The 22,571-nt window shown below is 52.3% G+C and overlaps 9 protein-coding genes across 9 annotated transcripts; 5 read left to right on the forward strand and 4 right to left on the reverse strand.

The window, feature by feature from the left end:
- Positions 1 to 625: 625 nt before the first annotated feature.
- On the reverse strand, positions 626 to 1,591 carry PV08_10175 (uncharacterized protein; the record flags this gene model as incomplete). The annotated part of the gene is made up of 1 exon (XM_016384490.1): positions 626 to 1,591. The coding sequence occupies one exon, from the start codon at positions 1,589 to 1,591 to the stop codon at positions 626 to 628; it is 966 nt and encodes a 321-aa protein (XP_016231092.1).
- Positions 1,592 to 2,492: 901 nt separating this feature from the next.
- PV08_10176 (uncharacterized protein) lies at positions 2,493 to 3,890 on the forward strand (the record flags this gene model as incomplete). Its single annotated transcript, XM_016384491.1, has 1 exon — positions 2,493 to 3,890. One exon carries the CDS (start codon positions 2,493 to 2,495, stop codon positions 3,888 to 3,890), a length of 1,398 nt encoding a protein of 465 aa, XP_016231093.1.
- A 650-nt stretch (positions 3,891 to 4,540) lies between these two features.
- On the reverse strand, positions 4,541 to 6,359 carry PV08_10177 (uncharacterized protein; the record flags this gene model as incomplete). Its single annotated transcript, XM_016384492.1, has 2 exons — positions 4,541 to 5,700; positions 5,753 to 6,359. 2 exons carry the CDS (start codon positions 6,357 to 6,359, stop codon positions 4,541 to 4,543), a joined length of 1,767 nt encoding a protein of 588 aa, XP_016231094.1.
- An 878-nt stretch (positions 6,360 to 7,237) lies between these two features.
- On the forward strand, positions 7,238 to 8,932 carry PV08_10178 (uncharacterized protein; the record flags this gene model as incomplete). The annotated part of the gene is made up of 4 exons (XM_016384493.1): positions 7,238 to 7,577; positions 7,701 to 8,539; positions 8,661 to 8,849; positions 8,918 to 8,932. 4 exons carry the CDS (start codon positions 7,238 to 7,240, stop codon positions 8,930 to 8,932), a joined length of 1,383 nt encoding a protein of 460 aa, XP_016231095.1.
- Positions 8,933 to 9,789: 857 nt separating this feature from the next.
- PV08_10179 (uncharacterized protein) lies at positions 9,790 to 10,692 on the forward strand (the record flags this gene model as incomplete). Its single annotated transcript, XM_016384494.1, has 3 exons — positions 9,790 to 9,960; positions 10,030 to 10,281; positions 10,411 to 10,692. The coding sequence occupies 3 exons, from the start codon at positions 9,790 to 9,792 to the stop codon at positions 10,690 to 10,692; spliced, it is 705 nt and encodes a 234-aa protein (XP_016231096.1).
- Positions 10,693 to 11,559: 867 nt separating this feature from the next.
- PV08_10180 (uncharacterized protein) lies at positions 11,560 to 13,489 on the forward strand (the record flags this gene model as incomplete). The annotated part of the gene is made up of 5 exons (XM_016384495.1): positions 11,560 to 11,692; positions 11,768 to 11,798; positions 11,856 to 11,990; positions 12,067 to 12,893; positions 12,945 to 13,489. 5 exons carry the CDS (start codon positions 11,560 to 11,562, stop codon positions 13,487 to 13,489), a joined length of 1,671 nt encoding a protein of 556 aa, XP_016231097.1.
- A 1,063-nt stretch (positions 13,490 to 14,552) lies between these two features.
- PV08_10181 (dihydrolipoyl dehydrogenase) lies at positions 14,553 to 16,226 on the forward strand (the record flags this gene model as incomplete). Its single annotated transcript, XM_016384496.1, has 3 exons — positions 14,553 to 14,780; positions 14,844 to 15,326; positions 15,387 to 16,226. 3 exons carry the CDS (start codon positions 14,553 to 14,555, stop codon positions 16,224 to 16,226), a joined length of 1,551 nt encoding a protein of 516 aa, XP_016231098.1.
- Positions 16,227 to 17,353: 1,127 nt separating this feature from the next.
- On the reverse strand, positions 17,354 to 17,992 carry PV08_10182 (uncharacterized protein; the record flags this gene model as incomplete). Its single annotated transcript, XM_016384497.1, has 3 exons — positions 17,354 to 17,560; positions 17,628 to 17,894; positions 17,951 to 17,992. The coding sequence occupies 3 exons, from the start codon at positions 17,990 to 17,992 to the stop codon at positions 17,354 to 17,356; spliced, it is 516 nt and encodes a 171-aa protein (XP_016231099.1).
- A 1,220-nt stretch (positions 17,993 to 19,212) lies between these two features.
- PV08_10183 (uncharacterized protein) lies at positions 19,213 to 20,129 on the reverse strand (the record flags this gene model as incomplete). Its single annotated transcript, XM_016384498.1, has 2 exons — positions 19,213 to 19,859; positions 19,916 to 20,129. The coding sequence occupies 2 exons, from the start codon at positions 20,127 to 20,129 to the stop codon at positions 19,213 to 19,215; spliced, it is 861 nt and encodes a 286-aa protein (XP_016231100.1).
- Between the last annotated feature and the right edge of the window lie 2,442 nt (positions 20,130 to 22,571).

The raw sequence follows: 22,571 nt of genomic DNA on the forward strand, positions 1-22,571 counted from the left end.
TTGGGAAATGTTCAATGAATGAGCGTAGAATGAAGAATTAAATCTGGAATTCTGAGAATCAGGCTCAAGTGGTGGTGGTGGTCCACACGTGATATCTTTGCAATGGTGATGAGAAACGAAATAGGAAAACGGAACGGTATGGAAGTGGTCGACATAGCAAGGTTTTTTCTTTTTCCTTTTTTTTTCTTTCTACATGGCTCTAGAATGATTATTGAATACTTTTCATTCAGATTCGGTTTACTCGAGCTCTTGAAAAGCTGGTCACCTGGTTTCCAAACAATGGTAAAACAGAGGAAGAAGAAGGAGGAGGAGAAAAGAAGGAGGAGGAGGAGGAACAGAAGAAAAGGAGTGTCCGGACGGTGACTCTTGACCAGTCGTAGTCATAGGCGAGATGTAGGTATAATCTGTAAGGTACAGGGGAGGTGTCTATCTAGCTAGCCAGCTATACAAGGTGAGGGCCTTTCAATGGGCTGATGAGTCGTGATGATTTCGTTTCATTTGTATGATCAATCATGATACTCATCGATCCATCAGTCGGTCCATCCTCCATCCGTGCGGCCCCCTTTGCTCAAACTTCTCCTCTTGGGGCTACAGCGCACCGAACATCACTCACTCCTTCGGTCAATCACTTCGGCGATCGTAGAGGAATAGCACTCCCCCGATCAATCTCCACAGGCCCACCACTCGAAGTGGTCGTGTACCATCCTCCTCGTCCTCCTCTCCTCCACCATCTCCTCTTCACTCCGTGATCCCTCGCGATATCCCTTGTCAGAAAGCCGACGACCAACAAAGCCACAACGACGACAAGCTGGACCAAAACCACCAAGGTGACCTTGACTGCGAAACTGCCCGTGACGGGGTTGACGGGTGAAGAGCGGCTATGATCGAATGCGTAGACCACGCCGTAGACACACCGCACACCGACGAAGATACACGCCACGCCCAACGACACGGACACAGGGGTGAGGACACCCCGCGTCACGCAAAGGCGAGCACACAAGTAAACTTGTCCAATCCAGGTGACGAGGATCAGGATAGTACCGGTCTCCTGGAGGGTGTGGGCGTGCTCAATATCAGAGGCCGAGGTGGTGGTGGTGACAGACGAGGACGACGAGGAAGAGGAAGTGGAAGAAGAATAGAACGAGGACTTTGCAAGTTTCGACGCACCGGATGCCGCAAGTGCAATGCCAGTGTATGCGCCTAGGTGCACGAGGACTTCTTGGACGATGAGGAGGCGACGATGGCGGTGGTAGGCATTCCCTCTTTCCGGTGCGGCGTCGGCGTCGGCGTCGTAGTAGTAGTAGCTATAACTGGACAGTTCGTAGATGAAGCCTGAGAGCGCGAGGATCAGAGGACTCAAGCCGACGGAGGCTATAATCGATCCGGTTGCCGAAGAGGTCTTGTGCTGAGAGTGTGCGCTGATCTGGAGACCCGCCGAGACGAGCCGGAGGGTTTCAAAGGCGAAAAGGTACATGTAGCCCAGGGTTGAGCGAATGCCGTGCCGGAAGAATAGGTAGAATGTCATCGGGACGAGGACCGTGTAGATTGCCAGCTCGGCGATGGAGAGGGCGGTGCTGTCGTCGACGGCCATTTTGAGGACGGGAGAATGAAAAGAAGAATAAGGCGTTGCGCTGAACCTGATACGACGACTGCCACGACGGTATGTATGATTTGCACAGTGTAGATGGATGGCTTTTTCAAAGGCCCTCTGTCTTGGGGGAAATTCAAGGTGTTTTATACATCCTTTTTTGTCTCTCTGACCTACCTACTGGCCTAGCTCTGCTACCTCCAGATGTAATTTCTCGTCGACATTTTCAGGAGTCCTGCCCTGGTCACTCGCCGGGGTAACAGCATAGCCACCTTTACGCAGCGATGGAATGAGCTGTTGCTTGCTCGGTATCGGTTGGCAAGGGGTTTTCAATCTGTCCACTGAGAGAACAGTGTAATGACGAATAGGGCGATATTGTTGACAAAGTCTGGGATTGAGTACAGGGAAGATGGAAATGCCTGTACGGAGTATGTGTATGCGGAACCCGAGAATGCGAAATGCGAAACCGAGGGCGCAGGAAATCCACTAGACCAATTCAGGAAGATATTTCAGCCTCGTCGTTTCAGGCCCCCCACCGAGGCTGCACCGAGCCTTTCAGCTGTGGAAGAGTTTTTCCCAACCACGACTCAAGAAGAACCAAAACAACCATCGAGTCAGTTGTGCTGGCTCTAATTCAGACATCCGATTACGCTTCTGATTCGTCGGGTAGTGGTGGGCTCTCTGGATCATCATCTCCCACCCCCCCCTTGAGAGGACGAGGATAGTGCCACACGGACCAGGACCCTGTCAATTCGTGGTTGCCGGCCCACTAAACTAAATCTCGGTCTCGGTTTCGTCAAACGCCATCCATTGTGCGAACCTTAGTCGCACCGTCCACGGCCCAAAGCATAGCGCACCTTGACACGTTATCTAAGACGGTGGAAGCCGCTGCGAGCAGGGTCTGATGCCTCCACGCTTGGCCCATCGAAAGTCTCGCACCGGTTGTCGGCGCTGCAAGGAGCGCAAGGTCAAATGCACTGAAGAACGCCCCAACTGTGCCGCATGTGCCCGCCACGGCGTCGAGTGCGAATACCTCGAATACTCTTCCTCGCCCAAGTCAGCCTCTGTGCCCCGTGGACGCCGTACAACAGCCAAATCTCCCCCGGCACGATGCCCCCCCGAGCCTGCATCGAGCAGCTCGGCCAGCGTGTCCGCCCGCGATGTCAGCATCAGCCCACCGAGCGGATTCGACTTGCCTTACGCCAGGAACCTGCCGGGTCAAATGCCAGACGCTCTCCGCTCCCAGATCGAGCTGTATCTGCTCCACCGCTTCAAGTCTACCGTCAGCCAGAGTTTTCCTTCTTCGCAAACCCGGCATATGAAGGACGTTTTTGCTGTGCACGCGACCGAGGTGGCCTTTGATCACCCATACCTCCTCAATGCCATCTTCGCCGTCACAGCGCTCTACCTGTGCATGGGCCAGCTGCAAAACCTACACCAGACCCATCCGGCTCAGCTTCCAAAGGCGCTCCAGTATGTCGACTTCGCGCAGATACACCGAACCTATATCAACATGGCCATAGCACAGGAGCGCGATGAGCTGTCGTCGCTGGGTCCGCACAATGCCGACGCCGTGGGGTTGACGTCCATCCTGTTCTCCATCATGTCGATTTGTCTCCTCTCGGATGCCCCAACGGCCCCCGACGCCGAGTGGTTCCCGCCCATACAGTGGATGACACTCTCGTCCGCCATACAGACCGTCTTCCAAGAAGCCGTCCCTTACCTCGACGAGGGCGCCGTGATGAATTATATGCGCGCCAACCGCGAGCCCAATCTTTACGACACCGATGCCCTCTTCGACCCGAATAACACTGTTCCTTTTCACAGCATTCTGGAATTTGAAGACCCGCAAAGCCACATCCAAAGCGAAACGCCGTCACGCGCCGCCGACCAGGGAGACACAAAGAAGGCGGCAAAGGAAGAGAGTGAAGCGTACCAAAGCACCCTGGCCATGATCGGAAGCATCTTCAACGCCGTCCGCGCCGGCGAGCCCAGCCACTATGTGTGTATGCGGGTGATGGCGTTCGGCCCACTCGTGCCCCGGTCGTACACTGCGCTGCTGGCGCAAAAGAGGCCTCGTGCGATGGTCATCATGGCATATCTCATGGTCTTCGTCAAGTACGTCGACAGCTATTGGTGGTTCCGGGGCCGGGCTGAGAAGGAAATCCTCGGCATCCGGAGTGCACTCCCGGATAGGTGGCAGTGGGCTTTGAGGTGGCCTTTGGCTGTCCTGGCGAATCCGGAGTACGCAAAGTCCGACCCGGCCACGTACTATCGAGAACATCAACCTGAGTTTTTATAAAATCAATACCATCGGAGACCGCACGACGGGTCCTGTGGATTTTTAATGGCCAACATACCCAATATCACCACATTCTTCATACGCGACAGGGAAGATTCCTTGAGCGAGTCCTACCACGACCATCGACTACAACAAGCGACCGGGATGATACTGTCCTACTTTACACTAAAGAGTTCCCTGATTGTCCTTTACAAGGTGAATATCGAGTTGAGATTTTTTTGGCATTTTTCAGGCTGTGAGGGAATCCCTCCCTCGACCCCAACTCCATGTATAGTAATGTAAAACTCGGGCAGAGTAAGCGATCCCTATCAGCGCAGACTTCGCATCTGCTTGAGGTCCAGGTCACTCCGCCCGTAGTTGCTGTTGTCATAAGCTACATCCTCAACGAATGCACAGGGTCAGGTACAGAGCGGGCTTGACACCCCCCATCTACAAAAGAGCATTCATTTCTACCTTGGTAGGGGAGCACCTTATTTATGGCTTTTTTCCCTGTGGTCTCGGGAATGACATCCAAAGCTACCGCAAAACCCCGGTCCTCGCATCCATTGTCTAACTCTACCAGCATCGCATGATGTGCGTGCCTCGGTATCTTTCTGTATACGGGAACAAGCAACGCTCGCCAGATTTTTGGGTAAACTACTCGGCCGCGATCAGCCAATCCGGACCCTGTCGCTGAGTTCCTCGTCAAGATGGCGAAAACTCCAGTAAAACATCGCGGTCAGCACCGACATCACCAATGCTGGACCAAACCACACCCAAACGAGGTAGGGGTCTGATACTGCTTGTGCCAGACCCAACCCTGCCGCGTCTTTGATGATGTATACGCTGATCATAGCGGAGATCGAGACGGACATCATGTTTCTTGGTGCAAAATGACAAGCAACACCCAACACGCTGGAAACGGTGAAGACGATCGAGATTGACTGCAAGATGTAGATAGGCGTCTGGGCCCATATCGAGATTGGGGATACACCAGTCCCCTTCGTACACCCGGTAGCGTGATAGCCGCAGGGAGAAGTGTGATAGATATGCAACTGTAAAAAGCCCCCGATCATCGCAGCAACAATGATGAGAGTACAGCCTACGGTGATGAGTAGGATTGGCTGAATTTTGATGCCGTGGTGCCTCAGGAATGGAAAAATCCATATTGGGAGCGCATAGGACACGATAATCACTGCTGCAGACGTGATATTGTCGAGGATGTCATTGGGCGTACCATTTGTGGTCATACTCGATCCCTGAGCAGATAAGAGGTTTCCGAGCATTGGGCCAACGAGGAAGTAGGGAGGGAGGATGCAGAAAATCTTGCAAGCGTGATAGAAGCGCTGCAGGGCGTCCATGTCTGCATCTTCCCAGTTCACGACGCCACGATTCTGTTCGATTGTGGTGTCGCCGTTTCTCAGGCGAGAGGGTTTGACAGTCTCCCAGGCGTCATCGTGGACCAGAAATCTCCAGCCTGTTTGCCGAATGAGCATTCTCAACATGGAAATGATCTTGGACATTCCCTTTTTCTCAGGCTGGTTCCTGACTATTCGAGGCCGCAGCAACAGCAGTGAGAGCAACAACACAACCCGTATGGAGAATGGTACAAGCCAGGCTAGCCAGAAGCCGACTCTCTTTTCAAACAAGGTCGTTGCGATGGAAAGAAAGCCGCCAGCGTCAACAAGCCCGTTGGTCAAGTACGCAACCTTCTCCTCCGTCAGTTGACGCTTCACCAGCAGCCTTTCCCCGGAGGCTAAGGTTGAGAAGTAGTCGACAGTTGGCGAGCACTGATCCAGAATGAATGGAACAATAACGACCGGCACCATCGCTGGAATTTCTTCAGTCCCGTCACAACGTATATCGGCAATGCTTAAACTCACCTCTCGCAATTTGCTTGCCCGCCATCCCTATCATAAATGGTATTGCTGCATGTCCACTCGCAATCACCGATGGGATTGACGCCACCAGCATCAGCGCAAGGTACAGACAACCCATGATATTGCTCCACATGATAATTTGCAGCCTGGTAAACGTCACGTCTGCAAGCCATGCGAATACCACGCTGAAGACGGGGAAGAGAAATGAAAATGCGGTACCAATGGTTGTGGTGGTTTTCAAGCCGAGCCCTAGCGCCCCTGCCGTCTCTTGAGTCCCTGAAGGTGGCGCTCCAGCACCATTTCTACCTTTGGGTAGGGGAAAAATCATAAAATTGCTTGTTGGTACACTGGAGTCGGCTCCAAACTGCAGTATAAGCCAAACCAAGAGTGCACGAGCTGTCCATGAAAGACTTCCGGGAACTGATCTTATCTTTTGGTTGACGCCCTCTAGAGATAGAGTGGACGTAACGGGTTGATGCTTGGAGGGAACGGAGGCGACCATACTGCATTTCTCCACGTCCTGGGAACTGGTGGTGATTTTGCTACTCTGATGCTCACATGGTGAGGATGGAGTGACCTCAACATTTGACGTTGGCTCTTCAATCTCCATCGTCGCTGTGTCTGACTTGGCTTTGGTTCTAGTCCCAGTGTGCCATGGTCTGCACATGACGCAGGAACCGAGCGACCGCACTGTTTTATATTCTTAGACTTGCGTCTTTCGTTAGTTCCCCGTTAGGTAAGTAATGCTGGGGCGGTTCTAGACGTGGGCGCTAGCCTCTTGTGGTCAGTTGTACCGGTCATCCCACTGTCAGTCCCACCGGCGCATGGCAATAACCCAGGCGATCAGAACCGAGTGTTTCGATTTCCACCTGATACCATCCTCGACTGATAGCCCAATAACATCGGGAAGGATACACAATGATGTACAACAGCGGGGGTCTGGAGCAAATGGTTGCTTGATCTCGCAGATAAGGCTGCGTTCTCAAGGTCTCGAACTATACTAAGAGCCAGAAAAATATGCATAGGCTTATCAAATGGTGCGGGTACGGTCAGCAAACTAATTATTAAACTGCAATGACCTTTCACTTATCGACTGTCTGAATGCGCCGTTGTACAATATCCGAGTGGGCAAGGAGGCTCTTTCCCGCCTGGGCTAGTGCCCTTTCCCTGTTAGTCCTAATGCTGTTTCCCTAACTGGTATAGCGCTGATTGCATAAAGCTTTACCTAAGTCCTGACAAAACCCCAACGCTACGAGTTACCTCGCGCCCGGCGTTACTCGTCGACTGTCACACCTCATCTTGCACCTTAGCGAGCGAGAAAGGCGCTTTCCAGAGACAGAGCTAGTCAGACGGGGTCGTGTCTACGTGCAAGCCCCACAGCCGCGCACCAGGCATGTTATCTCACGCCCAACTTCCAAAGCTCTTCTGGAGCTCGAAGTTTTTTCTTGTTCACCTGAAGTCTTTGTCTTTGGCAATCATACCGCCAGCATGTCTGAAACCAACAGTCAGGTCGAGTTTCTCTTTGTGGAAAGTGGAAATCCCCAGCCCAGCAACAAAAGTGTTCGATCTCACATTATCAAAGCGGCAAATCGCAAAAAGCGAGCTTTGAGCAAAGCTGGGCGCTCCGTCTTGCCAACAGGCAGTAGAACAACTCTTTCCCGAGAAGCCACCCTTGACGAGTCAGGTCGTCCAGGATATGGCTTGAACTATTCAGATTGCATAATATATCTGCGTCGCATTGCGCGCCAGGCACTTTCCTTGCCTTTGGTGCAAAACCCTGCCACTGTGTTGCCAGCGCAGTTGAGCCCCGGTGTTCTGGAAATCATGCGTAAGCGTGCACTGCCATCTCTTAAGCTGCAAGCACAAGATCAATATCTATCCGATTCGAGATTCAGAAGCATCCCTCTCCATCGCCCTTTTTCCTGCGTATCATTTATTAACGACTGTCCAGATCCGATATGGTCAGATCCTGTTATGCCAGGAACGAGGATCAAGCATTACCGTAAATATGACAACGGCCACTATGCCGAGGAGCGGCAGCTGATACTGCAAAACTCGATACCAATGCGGATTGACGCATTTGAGCATTTACGACGCAACAGCCTCATGTGGACACGCTCTTTCGGCTGGTGGATCCCCAGCCTGGACGCTCGTCGTAGGCTTTATTTCCAAGCGTGCGAGCTTAAGGCTGGCATCATGACAGACATTCAGAAAGAGCTCGCCACATTGAAGAAGAGTCGTCTGGAAATAGCCTTGTTCACTGTTTACAAATTTATACCGCTGCGAGCAAACGGAGAAACTTTCAAATCTATGCTGACTCACACGAAGGGCGTCCGAGCCATATTCTTCATGAGGGAAGACCCCTGGCTTTTTTCAGATCGTCGGATTTCACGACAGCTTTTGTACCGGGAGATGATGCAGAACGATGCCTGCTGGAGCTTGATCAGCGATCCGACAGATTACGAAGCGCGAGTTGATCAATTCCTGACGCAATTGCTGAAAAAGATCCAGGAGTATGCCATTGCGAGCGGAAAGGATAAAAGGTCATTTCTGCATCCTGACAGCTTTTTATACCGGTATTTAGCAAGAGCACCATCACAGCAGACTAGTCCAAGCGACTTCTTTAGTGAAGATATGATCCACCTACTCGTCCTTCTCCTCCTCTCAATCAAAACCAGTAGCTCCGATAGCGACGTGCGTCGAGAGTACCTCGTCTTCCTGCAGTCTGAAATACATCGATTCAATTTCCAGACGGAAGAAAATCACCTCTCACTTTTTTGGATTCTCTTTGTAAGTCTGCTTTCCTGTAGCTCTCTCTGCTAATGGGGTGGGCACTTCGGGATTGGCAAGACGCCCATATCAATGATCATCTGTCGTGAATTGGAAGCGCTACTGACACTATTGACAACAGATGTGCAACCGACCTGTCCGCCATGACAACCAGCATCACGATTGGCAGGCGGTCCGTTTTTTGAACATTCTGAAGTGTTGTCCAACAGAAGTCAGACAGATGATTCGGGACGTCCTCATGGATTTTCTAGGCGGCTGTACGATTGGAGTTGCGAGTCAACTGAACCTCCCGGAACTCAGAGCTCAAATGGTGGGGGCGGGGCCACGTTGCGAGTACTGCGGGTCGTGTCAAGAGTTTCCGGGGGCTCATCGACACAGCTCGAACCCCTGTGATTGTTGTCTGGCACTCTTTGCCAGTGGAGAGAGGCGCCCTGCGTGGGATCTGGAAGCAGAGTTGCAGCGCGATATCATCCGGGCTTATCCAAGGACAAATTTTGTGTCAGAGGAGTGCCGTTGCATCATTCGATCATTAAAACCGAGTGGCAGTAGAATCATGCCACTTGTGATCATGTTTCAAGGCTTGACATTTGTTGATTGCTGCGGCGTCTATAATGGTGCTGGCTTGAAGGTGTGAAATGCAAAGCGGAGACGGACACTAAAAGATAGGAACAGGCGACAACAAAGATGAAAGAGCAGAAGATTGAAAATCACATCCCAGCTCGATATTGTACAAGCATTCGCGTAATCCACGATCGACCGATCCAAGTTCCACTCGGGTGCAATATGACTTCCTGGGACGCGAATCGCGCAGGCATTCGCAAGTCGAGCAACGTAATGACGCTAACGCAGGCCCAGCGCTGCTCCTGACCACCTGCTAATTACTAAGTAAGCTTCCTAGTGTATGTTCTACTGTATGTCGTCGCGCCACACGCCACGAGTCCGATCTGAGCCAGATAGACGGCTATTCCTCTTTGGGGAGGAAGTTATTCGTTGATGATTGGCCAAGGGCGCGCAGCCTTGCTCGGCGTGTCCTGAGTCTGGGGCTTCACGATGCCTTGTCCACGACTGGATTGTGGTGTATATAAGGCGTCAACAGCTCCTTCATCTGGACGAGATCAAAGTGGCAGTTTTCAGAAGACCTCTCGAGTTTCCCAAGTCGTCAAAACGCAGAGGACCTTTTTGCCAGTTGACCCGTGATCCAACCCGCTCCGGGGATGTCCCACAGACCTTTCTTCCAATCTACGGCCTACATGGCCTATGGGACTTCTGCGGCACATGTTGTGGATGGCGGTGATGATGTATTCTCACGGAGTTTTGCTCACCATATGGCGTCGACACAATCTCAGCACGACCTTGACGGGTTCTTATCCGGTCAGCAAGAGGCATTTTGGGAGGACTTTGGTGATGAAGAAGTTCTTAAGGTAAAGCAAATTGAAAGTATTGACACATCCGATCAATAGCCCCAAGACTGACTGACGTCCCACGTGTAGTCCACGCCGAGCTCATATCACCACTACCACCACGACCACCAGCAGATGGAAGTCACATTCCCCCAAAGCGGACAACATTCTGCTGCTGGTGGTGGTGGTGGTGGTGATATGGATTTCGTTTCGTCGGTCGGTTCACCATCTGTTTCGTCCGAGTCGTTTTTCGACAGGTCGTGGGCGAGTGCGCAACACCCGGCTCCCCTAGATCGCATCAGTCCATTCTTTAAACGCAGCCCTCAGGAGGAAAAGCACGAGGTACGTACGTAGAGATTTTTCGAGGGGATTTTTCGAGGGGAGCGGTCGGTCTTGCTTTCGTGGCGCCCAGCGTCGGCTGGCCCCGATTACGGTCAATGTTGCTAATGTACGAGTTTGAAAAAACAACAGCGCCGGAAAGCGCAGAACAGAGAAGCGCAGCGATCTTACAGGAGGCGGAGAGACGCGCTCCTTGAACGAGCACAATCGCAACTGAAGCTTTCAGAGCAAGAAATCATACGGCTGCAAACCGAGAACGAAGAAATGGGTCGCCTCCTTCGATCACTCCATGGCGAGAGTTTAGCGCCAGGCTCCCTGCCCGACCGTCGGCCTCGGCCAGACAAAGCTTATAGCCCACCAGCAGGTGCACAGAAGAAGGGTCGTCACGAGCAACTTGAGTGTCGCTATGTTTAACAGTTTTTGTACATGCCTGAGTCGCAATGGCGTTGTGATCTGCTTGCTATTTGGGAAGAGAGGTTGTGGTGTTGTTTTCCATAACTGTTGTTTGGTGCTTTAGCGATCACATGTGTAGCGTGACAAAATTGAGAAGGAAGAAGCCAGACTTTGCACAACTGTGATTCAGATGTAGCGAGGTCAAGACGGGAGCTCATTAACAACGACAATTCAAACATCAATTAACTCTCGGTTTGTGACAGTTTATATATCAGTACCAGGTAGTTTGCCCGCCAAGGCATATAGAGACAAGTGGTCAAGGGGTGACGCTTCCGAGACGCTAGTACAGTAGTACTCATGACGATATTTGGTTCGAGGTGCCCCTGCAGGAGCCTGTACGCCATCGAACTATATACGATAGTCTGATAGTAGAGCGCCCCCCTCAAGACCCCCCTGGTGAATGACAAATTCTCTTTTCAGTACTCACAAGGACACTGCACAGGTTTGGCAGGTGGAGCGGCTGGTGTTGGCCCACGCCTGCGCCTACGAGTACAATATCAACCTCTTCCGTTCCGCTGACAGCCAACCCATTCCTATCAACTTTACAAACTTCGCTTCTCTCCCGAGAAGACCGTACAAAGGCCGAGACAATCTCAATTTCCGAACTTGACGCGCTCCTACGCGCCTCGGCCAGCCGCTGGAACGTCAGCGCCTTGTTAGCCCGGCGGTAGATTCGTTCCCTTTGGACATATTGCAATACTCCGTCGCTCGCTGACCTGACCTCAGTGCGAGTTTCGGCTTCAAGGACGATGCCTTGAGGCGTTCCTGCTAACCTAATTCGGAAAAGTCATTGTTTCCATCTTTAGGTGACGGTTACTGATGCTCAACATGGTTTCATCGAGTCCTCCATCATCGCCGAGCCATGGATGGATCATCTTCGTCCTCGCTATTCTTGCGAGTTGCGTTTACGCCACAGTTGTCTGTGAAAGTTGCCGTCCCCTTAGCCTCCAAGAAGCCCCAGGTACGTGCTGCGAAGGGCCGTTGCCCTCATCCAACCCAACTCGGAGGCGGGACACTGACGTGCTTTCTCTCTCAGGTGTTGGCTTGTCTTTGGCACCTGGTTATGGGTACGCACCGTCAGACAAAGGAAGTTCAAAGGAAAAATTGTTCTGATCAATTTCCAGCTCCGCAAGCATTCAATTTGCCAATGGTACTACCTCCGACGTCGCCTTTTTACACGGAACCGAAGCATATACTCAAGCCATGAAGCTATGGGACCGTCTCGATGTTGACCTCACTGTGCGGGACTTCAAGAAGAGGTAAGTGCACCCATGCACCGAACCTGGTCGAGGTGTCTGCCAGCCGAAAAAAAAAAATAATGCTAAAGCTACCAAGTCCTGAGACGAGCACTGCCTCTCCGTTCCTACAACGGCTACGATCGTGGTATCAGGGGCGCCTACAGCACCCCGTCGAAACCTCGCCTCAGACTACCACATACGAGGAACTCGTCCCGATCGCGGACATGATGCGCACACTTTTCAACGAGGCGAATAAATCGGTGCCCCTATCGAACAACTTGGTATTCCTGTCGATCCCAAACTTTGAAAATAGTACCAGTGATCGCTTCACCTGGCCAATTCAACAGCTTCTTCAATTGGCTGGACTCGAACGACTCAGTCTCCAAAGACAGAGCCAGCTCTCACTTCTACACCTCTATAACCTGGACCAATGTTGGGGGATCTGGCTGGATATGTTCACCATGGGTCCTGATGAAGAGTGTGAAAAATACAAGGGCAGACACATACAGTCGATCCTCTCCGTCCATCTCGATCAATCCTCTCTGAATTTGCGGTCAATGATACGCGATGACGGTATATTCGCTTACGAGCCGGGCTCGATCAAAACCCTCTGGGCGGATGATGAAGATACCAAACAAGCAAACACGACGTATTGGGACTGGGTGGGGCATGCACTTGAAGATTTCTTGCACGACCACGACGTCATGTTTGATCTCCTGCTCCTCTCTGGGACCCATGTCAAGGCTAGCGATTTCCAACGAATCATCCGAGATAGGTTCAAAGACAACGAGAAAATTGTAGCTGAGGACTACTTGCGAGGGTCGAAGGATCACTTGTTTGCCGCGTCGAGGGGAGCTGCGCAGTTTGCAAGGGGCCGCTTGTGTGCGCCTGATGCTTGCATGCCTAACTCGTGGTGCCCGATTAGTGAGCATTGTGAGCCATGGTCAGCATTGTGAGAAATGGGCATGGCATCAGTGCAGCCGCAGAGGGATATGCTGTTTAGTACCTACTCAACATACTTCTCTCAAACCCATCGAGCATTTGTCCCGATGGTTCCGGAAGTCGCCATACCAATCTCACCTCTGGGTCGCGCTTTACTTCCACAAGAGCCTCTTGTCTTTGGTGCGGATCATGTCGTACACTTTCTGCACGTCGATTGTTTTGGTCATCAGATCGTCCTTGACCTGGGAGACGAGGCTGCGCACGTGCAGGCTCTCCGAAGGGACCCGATGGCCAGCTCCAACAGACTAGAAGTCGTCTGCGACCATCCTAGCCGATCCAACAGTGTCATCTTCTCCATGGGAAATTCCTTCGCGCGCTCGAAATTCCATTCCATGATGATTTCCCGCGCGACAGGCTGGGGCCCCACTAAGCAACGGCGTTTGTCGTCCTTGAAGAACGGCGGGGATTTTCTGCATAACAATAGTGTCGAGGTACACCGCGTGGTCATTCTGTTCAAACCATATCTCATCTCGATCTCATCGCCCGCTTGGAGACTTGAAACTCTGTTTTCAGGGTGACTGGTTTGGATCATGACTGGCTCCGAAGGAGGTCTGAAAGGATAGTAAAGTCAAGCCCATTTTGCGTGCAGTCGAGCATTCGAGTGGTAGTTTGCGGTAACGAGAATTCTGAACTACGCCAAAGTTGAAGGCATCTGATTCGGTTCGATGTGACTCATGTAGAGCCCTTTTACAATGGACTGAGCGCAATTGTAGATAGATTCAGGGCGACTGCCGCAGCGATCCCCCAAGACCACCTCCTGTTGACCGACGATCATTTGCCAACGCTCTTTTCCGGTACCGCATGTCTGGACAGTCGAGATCGGTGACCTGTGCGACTGTTGTATTCCGGACGAATCGAAACGGTGGGCACTTGTTCGGCCTCTGTAGCGATCAGTAATCATGCCGATGTCGTCCGCTGAAAGGTCGATACAACAGCCAGGTCTGGTGTCGAGATTGCCATCACCGAAGCTTATGAGCCAGGCAGATCTTACCATGTGACTCGTCGTCACTACTACTGGAGTGCAGAACAACCTCTCTGGAAGCCGGGCTGGGCTGGGCTGGGCTGGGCTGGGTTGGGTTGATTGGTAAATGGTAGGCAAAGCCTTAGGAAAATCCCGATCGAGGTGACGAGGCTGTCCAAGCAAAGCGATGGCCACTTCAACCGACGACGTAGCCCCATGAAATCCACCATTGAAGGAGCGGACTAAAAAAAAGTATCATAGTGTCTCGACTGGAGCCTCGTACTGGACGTTCGGAGACGTTGTACTCGTCCTCCGTAGGGTCAAGTCTTTGCCATCGTTAGGCGGTGCTGGTCGGAGGTGTTGGTGGTGGTGGCTCCTGTGGCTATTCGCGGCTGTACATCATGTCGAATCAATGGGCGGCAATTTGGGGCTTCGCCCGGGCTTGGCTCGTTCCTCCCCGAACGAGAATGCGGTGTTTGAGCTTCGCTATCCAAATCGAATCGTTCTCTCCGGTCATTCCTCAGATCAAATTGCCTCCCCTCCCGTTACCTGCGACGCCTTTGTCGCATTGTTCTCTTTCTCTCGTATTGTACTCTTGAGCCCTCGATCGTTTCCTCAACATGCTCAAGACTTTGGTGCCGAGGGCGAGTCGATCGCTGCTCTCATCGAAAGCTCCGCAGTTTGGCCCAACAAACCTCCGAACAGCTCCCAGCTTCCAGATAGTGTCCCAGAACCAACAGCGGAGGAGAGGATACGCATCTGAAGCTTCCGACTACGATGTGATCTTCATTGGTGGCGGCGTGGCTGGCTACGTTGGTGCGATAAAAGCTGGACAAGAGGGTCTCAAGGTGAGCATTTTGAGTTCCCGTTCCATGACTTGCGATATGAGGCAGCAATTGACGAGTGTGTAGACTGCTTGCATCGAAAAGAGAGGTGCACTCGGCGGCACCTGTCTCAACGTCGGCTGCATCCCCTCAAAATCCCTGCTCAACAATTCACATCTATACCATCAAGTACTACACGACACGAAAAGGCGTGGCATTGACGTTGGAGATGTCAAGCTCAACCTGACTCAAATGATGAAGGCTAAAGATGACTCCGTCAGCGGCCTGACGAAAGGTGTCGAGTTTCTGTTCAAGAAAAACAAGGTTGACTACATCAAGGGCACCGGATCTTTCAAGGACGAGCACACGGTCAAGGTCAACTTGATTGACGGCGGTGAAACAGAGATCCGGGGCAAGAACATTGTCATCGCCACTGGTAGCGAGTCGACCCCGTTCCCCGGCCTCGAGATCGACGAGAAGAAGGTCGTTACCAGCACCGGCGCAATCGCACTCCAAGAAGTGCCTAAGAGAATGGTTGTCATTGGTGGAGGCATCATTGGTCTTGAGATGGTGAGCTCTTCGGGTCCAGTGTAGCCAGTCTATACACGGTGCTAACAGATGCGGCGGTAGGCATCGGTATGGTCCCGCCTCGGTTCCCAGGTCACCGTCGTCGAATTCCTTGGCCAGATTGGCGGCCCCGGCATGGACGCGGACATTGCGAAACAAGCACAAAAGCTCCTCGGAAAGCAAGGTATCAAATTCAAGACCAACACCAAGGTCACCAAGGGTGATGCGAGCGGCGACGTGATCAAGATCGACGTCGAAGCGGCCAAGGGCGGCAAGAACGAGAGCCTCGAGGCTGAGGTCGTCCTCGTGGCCATTGGTCGTCGCCCGTACACGGAAGGACTGGGGCTCGAGAACATCGGCGTCGAGATGGACGAGCGCAAACGCGTGGTCATTGACCAAGAATACCGCACCAATATCCCGCACATCCGCTGCATCGGCGACGTGACATTTGGCCCCATGCTCGCGCACAAGGCCGAGGAAGAAGGCGTCGCGGCGGTCGAGTACATCAAGAAGGGCTTCGGGCACGTCAACTATGGAGCCATCCCGTCCGTCATGTACACGCACCCGGAGGTGGCCTGGGTTGGGCAGAACGAGGCCGAGCTCAAGAGCGCCGGCGTCAAGTACCGCGTCGGCACGTTCCCCTTCACGGCCAACTCGCGAGCCAAGACCAACCTCGACACCGACGGCATAGTCAAGTTCCTCAGCGACGAGGAGACTGACCGCATCCTGGGCGTGCACATCATCGGTCCTAACGCTGGCGAGATGATTGCCGAAGCCACGCTCGCGCTCGAATACGGTGCCTCGAGCGAAGACGTGGCCCGGACGTGCCACGCTCACCCGACGCTCGCCGAGGCCTTCAAGGAGGCCGCCATGGCCACCTACAGTCAAGCCATTCACTTCTAGGTGCAAACTGGAAAAGCGCTTTTGGCCTTGAGCAGAGTGTGCAGAGTGACCAAAGTTGTGAGTGAGTGCGTGAGTTCGGTCAGGAACGGGAACAGGGCACTGAGTGAGTAAGCGAATGTGTAGGTATACCGTATCATCATCCATATCGTTTTTAATGCAGTGTCATTGTGTGCATGCGGCCAGGGTTGGACTGGACGTTGGCGGCTGGTTGACTTGCAGTCAGTACACTCACTGTTCAGGAGGCAAAGGACGGGTCAGAAGAAGACAAAATGTAAATTTTTACGTGCTTCACAAAGACTTTCTTTTCTGGCTGCAGTCAGTGCCGTCTTACGACACAAACAAGCCAACTCATTCGTTCCCCTGGCCAGCGATTGGCTTGCCCAACCGTCAAAGCATGGTAAAGCCAGCTACGCAGACGCTACTCGAGGGCATGCTTGTATATATATAGAGGTTGGGTAGTTACTAGCTGCTACAGACGAGGCTGCGTGTGATAACCCTTTTTCATGACATGCAACCCATTCAAAATCTCGACATCAAGGTATGGTATCATACATATTATATTAGTAGTCTTCGGCTAGTCGAGGATACATGGTCCCACTCATTTGGGGCCTCCAAAAAGAAACACAATATCCATTCATCTGATAGCACGCAGTCCCCTGTCTTTTCTCACTTGTTTTTTTTGGTTTTTTTTTCAAGATTTAAATTCAACAAAAGCAGATCAACGCCATACGAAGAACGACAACACAGTATGGCCGGATTGTCGTGCTCATTGCCAAGAATCAACTGTTTGGTTACGACGCCAATAATTAGGCATGACCAGCAAATGCCAGACAAAGATTGAGCCGAAAGCGCCGCCCGGGGGGGGGGTATTTGTCTTCCATATTTAAGCCAGCTTTGATTGAAATCCAGTTTCAGTGTGTTTGTACGGTGGGTTGGAGGTGGTTGGGTTGGGTGTCGTCGTGGTCATCGTTTCAGGAAGATGGAAAATCATACTGCCACGGAGTCAGCCTTTTTAGGGTTCTTTGATAGATGAAGATCGTCTAGGAGCATACGTGATGCAGATGGTCCGAGAAGAAAAATGGTCCAGTTACCCAGTTCCGTTCCAGCTTCTCTCTGCTTCACTGATATTACACCTGAGACATGGCAGGCCCACCTCTTCCACGGATGCCTCTGAGGTTGACACCACTGCCGCGAGAGCTGACGATGGAGAAGAACAGAGACGCCGACCAGGCAGCCCAGTTGAAGAAGAAGAAGGCGGTCGAGGCTTGGAGCTCCCGGCATCGGCCCTCGCGATCGTGTGCGCCGTTGGTAAGATGGTTGTGCAGAGTGTATGACTGCCGGGGAAAATTAGCAATAGCCCCAGGAAAATCAGGTGCGCCCAAAGCAAACGGGGAGACGTACGTCGTTGCTGCACGAGTGGGCACCCAGCTCGGCGGCCGTAGCAACGGCAGCGCAGAAGAGGAAGAGAACGTTCAAGGCGTCAAGGAGAAGCGGGAGAAGAGCATGGCCTTGGAAGGAGTCGCTCCAGGCGGCCGGGATCAGGTAGAACAGGGACAGCATGGAGAAAGCCGCCACAAACATGTCGTAGTTGACGAGGGACGGGTTCCCGGCGAAGGCCATGGCAATGACGTTGCCGATGAGGGACATGGTGATGAGGGTGAAGAGGAACTGCAGGCGCAAGTCAGTAGCTGATCGCAGGCATGACGAGAGGTCCATGGCCATACCTCCGTCCCTCGGAGGATGAGGTTGAGTCCTCGCGACACCATGTTGGCGGTGGATGCGGTTGATGCGGTGGAAGAGGATTGCGAGTGTGGGTAGCTAGAAGAAGCTGGCGAGGATGCGCAGGTGGGCTGTTTAGATCGTAGAGAGGTGCAAAGGAAGAAGAGTCCAGCAGGTTTGGGTGGTGAGGTGGCAGAGGCTGTTAACAGGGTCGAGAGAGGCGACAGAAGCAACTGGCAGCAGCCCGGGGTGGTTTTGTTGGAACAGCGGAAGAATGTGGAATGATGACGATGGTGATGAGATGATGAGAGCGCAAGCTCTTTCTGTCAAGGCGATGCCAGTCCGAGTACGAGCAACGACGTCACTAGGTGGGTTTCTAGGCGTCTCAGGGAGCTCAATGCAGGAACAGCACTCGGGAAGCTCGGGCAGCCACACAGTTAAAAGACAGCTAAACGGAGGCCAAGGGGCGGCTAAAGGACGCCTAGAGAACAACTGGAGGGAGCCCCAGGACAGCACAGCATCTGGTACGACTACAGGACAAGTTACAACACAGGCTCTCCCCCGTACGAACTACGAACTACGAGTACCTTGGCGATGATGACGACGATGGATGGTGCTTCTGATGGACCCAAACAATACCTAACAGTACCAGACACTCTTGCAGTCACTGTGGCAATAACACCGTCTACGGCCAAACACCCTCTACGGTACTGTACGGTGTCTCGCCCCTCTGCCTGGCAACCGCCGCAAATTTTGTACCCGGAACAGGCTCAGCTGAAGATCATATGGTGTCGGGTGAAATAGAGTGTACGGCTGCCGGAGGATCCGAGTCGCGGTTATGTTGGGTGTTGACAGGGTCAATTGACCCGGTCGTCCTAGGAACAGCTACGAGGTCAACGGTGCGAGTGGCCAATCCCTGCTAGACGCCCATTGATATGCGAAACATCTCGTCGACGTGGTTTTGTGCTCTTACTCGTCTGTCGGATGGCTGCGAAGAGTTGTGAGACTCTACTCCGTGAGGTGTGACGAGCCTCGCTCGAATGAGCCGTGTCATCACCATTCTCTGGCTGTTCACAATATTGTGCTCTAATGATGATCACTGACACCTCGCACTGCTCTTCCCACGGCCCGAGTTTATTGTCATTTAGCGTGCGCCACAATGCTGGTGCCAATATTCCGGGGGTATTATTGCCCATGAGCCACCACCTATAGGCTATAGCTACTTGTACCTGTGGCCAGATGGGCTGTGGCTGTCCCTGGCACATCCTCACAGCTTCTCAAACGTCGGCGTCTTCTTTCGCAGTCCACTCATGATGGCTCTTTCGACGTCGGTGCTCTGCACCATGGCTGCATTCCAAACAGCCGTGTAGTTGAGGTTATCTTCCACCGTTCTTCCCCATGCAGCGTCGAGGATGTTCTTCGTGCCCTGCACGCCCACAGGACTCTTGGTCGCTAGATACTGGGCGAACTGCATGCCTTCTTTGATGAGCTCGTCTTTGCCGCCACTGACAACCCTGCTGACGAAGTTGTTGGCTTTGGCCTCGTCTGCACCAAACACCCGTGCACTCATGCACACTTCCTTCACCCAGCTCGATACGCCGCCCACCACTTTGGGCAATCTGCTCAACGTTCCGACATCCGCCGCCAGTCCAATGTCGACTTCCTTCACACTGAACTTGGTGTCTGCCAGGCAGAATCGCATGTCGCACGCCGATGATAGGTCGATGCCCAGCCCAAAGGTATATCCATGTAGCAACGCGATGACCGGTTTCTCGCAGCGAGCCACCACCGAAATGGCTTCTTGCAGCTCAAGAATGTAGCGGCGGAGTTGTGTTGCCCGGCGAGATGGGTCGACAAACTCCCGGGAAATGATGGGTGTAGTGTCTTTTGACGATGCGGCTTCCACATCGAGACCTGAAGCCTTCCGGTCAGAAGTTCCGTTCTGTCGTCAGGACTCCTAGCTTACTCACCTGTTGTAAATGCTCGGTCGCCGGCTCCCGAAAGTAGGATGCATCGAACGTCAGGGTCAGTCGACAATCTTTCGAATATCCCCTTCAGTTCAGCCCACATGGGTGCGGTGAATGCGTTCATTTTCTTTGGTCGATTGATTTCCACATGCACCACGTATGGGCTTGGATTCGTGACATTGTAATAGTCGAACTTCGTCGAGGCGTAGGAAGCCATTGTGTTGAGTGGTTGTATCGACGTTTCTCTTCAGCCAATCTAGAGGTGGTACGTCGTCTTCCCAGGAAGAGTAGTGTATGTGCTCAGACTAGGATACCAGCGCCAGCTTGAGGACGGCAGATGATACTCTCCTTTTTTTAATCGGTTGGCGAACGTGGGTGTCGAGCAAGCCGATTTACCATCTACCACCCCATAGAAAAATACCTCGGCACAATCTATCTCACGTAATCTCCACTAAATATGTACAGTACAGTAGCTCGCACGTGTTACTCCCTGGGCGCGGCAAAAGCTATCACATGACCTCACGTGATACACCGTGAGGGCTTGTTTTCATAAACACCTACGGAGTACTCAAGGCGACTTCGCACCACGCCCTTTACCTCTTCACTACTTCTCACCAGACAACTCCAGTATCGGATAGCAAGCTGGGCCCGGGGCGGTGACCTGAAAGTGGTGTCTACCTGCCACCCAACTGCCTGCCTCATGATTCCCTACCGTTTCACCAAACCTAGTCATTCTGTACTACCGGAGCGCTCAACCGCAGGAACCGCCCAGGGGAACCGCCAAAGTTCTTCGTACACCGTGGCTGGAACCTCTGCCTGACCTTGCTCGCGTAACAACCCTCTTTGCATGCGACATTATCATGGAACACATCTTCGACAATCCATGTCCAGACTTTTTGGGCTATCTAACACGCAACTCGTTTTCGATCGGCCCTGTTGGACACCAGATGTCTTTCTCACTTTTACCATTCTTGGTTCCTTCCATCCTCACTCTTTCTGCAAATACCCTCTCGACCCAGGCCAGTATATTTGCTCGTAAGGGGTACTCTTTACGTCAGACCGAACCTGGCCAGATTTCTCAAACAACTCTTCTTGAGTCCTTCTTCTAGATACTTATCCTGTTTTGGCATGATGCAGTTCAGCTGAGTATCTTACACGCCGACACACGCCATTACCAATCATGCTTGGTATTACCTCCTTGAGGAGATTGGCTGGGCTCATCAGAAAACTGATATACCATGATTGTGGCTTGTGATCTGTAAAATTGCCTTGCCATCAAGGTTTGGTTCAAGTCGAGAGTACAAGCAACGGGCTTTACAAGCTGAAAAGTTATCCTTCAGAAGAGCAAAGCCTGGTAACCCAGCAGGACGTTTCAAACAGTTTCACTCTCATATTCCTCACATTCATCCCACGACAAGCTACTAATTACCTGCGGCTCGCTCGATGCAGTCATAACTTGCCTGTAAGCCATGCTGCTGTGGCACCAGAAGGCCGGTATTCAAGCAAAGTAGGCCCGAACCCGTTTCCTCCTTCATCCAAGGCCACTCTCAGCTATTGTAACAGTTTCCAGCCATTGCTACACGAGATCAACAATACCACCCTCAAAAATTGTCTCGCCATTGTCTTTGCACCAATTTGCAGAAAAACTGCCCTGTGAAACCATTGCAATTACATCAGGTGGTCAGCTGGTATACGCCCTCGGTTACCTCTCAGAGTACGTTTCAGGGTCGAGCATCTTGCTCGACGGCTTCGGCGTGGCCGAGCCGAACGCTTTTGGACTTTTGGAGGGCGCCGGCTCGATGGCCTAGAACAGCCGCCGACTTTATATTGTGCCCCAGCTGTACATGCCAATCAGCCACTTCCCCAAACATGCTGCAGAGTTCAATCATTGTCATCAAAATGCGACATGTCAAGTGAGTTCTACACATGGCGAGCCATTGATGACAGGAGTATCTGAATATAGGATTTCCGCATGGTGGGTTGCATCTCTTTCCAAAATTCAACTCAGCTCGGAGCTCTCAAGTCGTCTAGGATTCGGGCCCTCTCGGCTACTCCTTCTCGCGCCCATGCGGAATTGATATGGTCAAGTCCAAAGGTTTTGTCAGACAGCCTGTGTTGCCCTCTTACTAACCCTGGCCCCTGGTGAACAGGACGATCAAGTGTCTTGATGAATGAAAAATATATCTCAGAAATCAGTGGTACAGAACCCTATATCGATTTGATTTGTCCCTACCACGTGTACCGTTTGGCTGACTGCGGATGTCAGAACATGTGTCATATGCATGGGGAACGTGGCATATAAAAGAGGCCTGCAGCTCCGAAGAATCTGCCATGAAAACTTTGGTCTTGCTACGGCATTCGAGCCCTTCACAAGGATTATATTCCGCGATCGCGTTTGACATCTTTCACTCTTCAACACGGCCACTAAACTAGGCTAAAATGTGCTCACATCCAAAGTCATGGGCAACTTGTGGTGGATGTGCTGGAAACCCTCCACGGTCAGCATTCCGCAGCTTCTTTTATTCAGTTAAACTATCCTTGAACTCTACCCACACGGTGTCCAGCATTCGCTGACGACCTAGGCAGCAATAGTAAGAGGTGCAGCCGATGCAACGGGACTGGGGTGGTGGTAATCCCTTGTCAAACTTGTTCATCAAAT

Source organism: Exophiala spinifera (assembly GCF_000836115.1).
Source record: "Exophiala spinifera strain CBS 89968 unplaced genomic scaffold supercont1.8, whole genome shotgun sequence".
Lineage (NCBI taxonomy): Eukaryota > Fungi > Ascomycota > Eurotiomycetes > Chaetothyriales > Herpotrichiellaceae > Exophiala > Exophiala spinifera.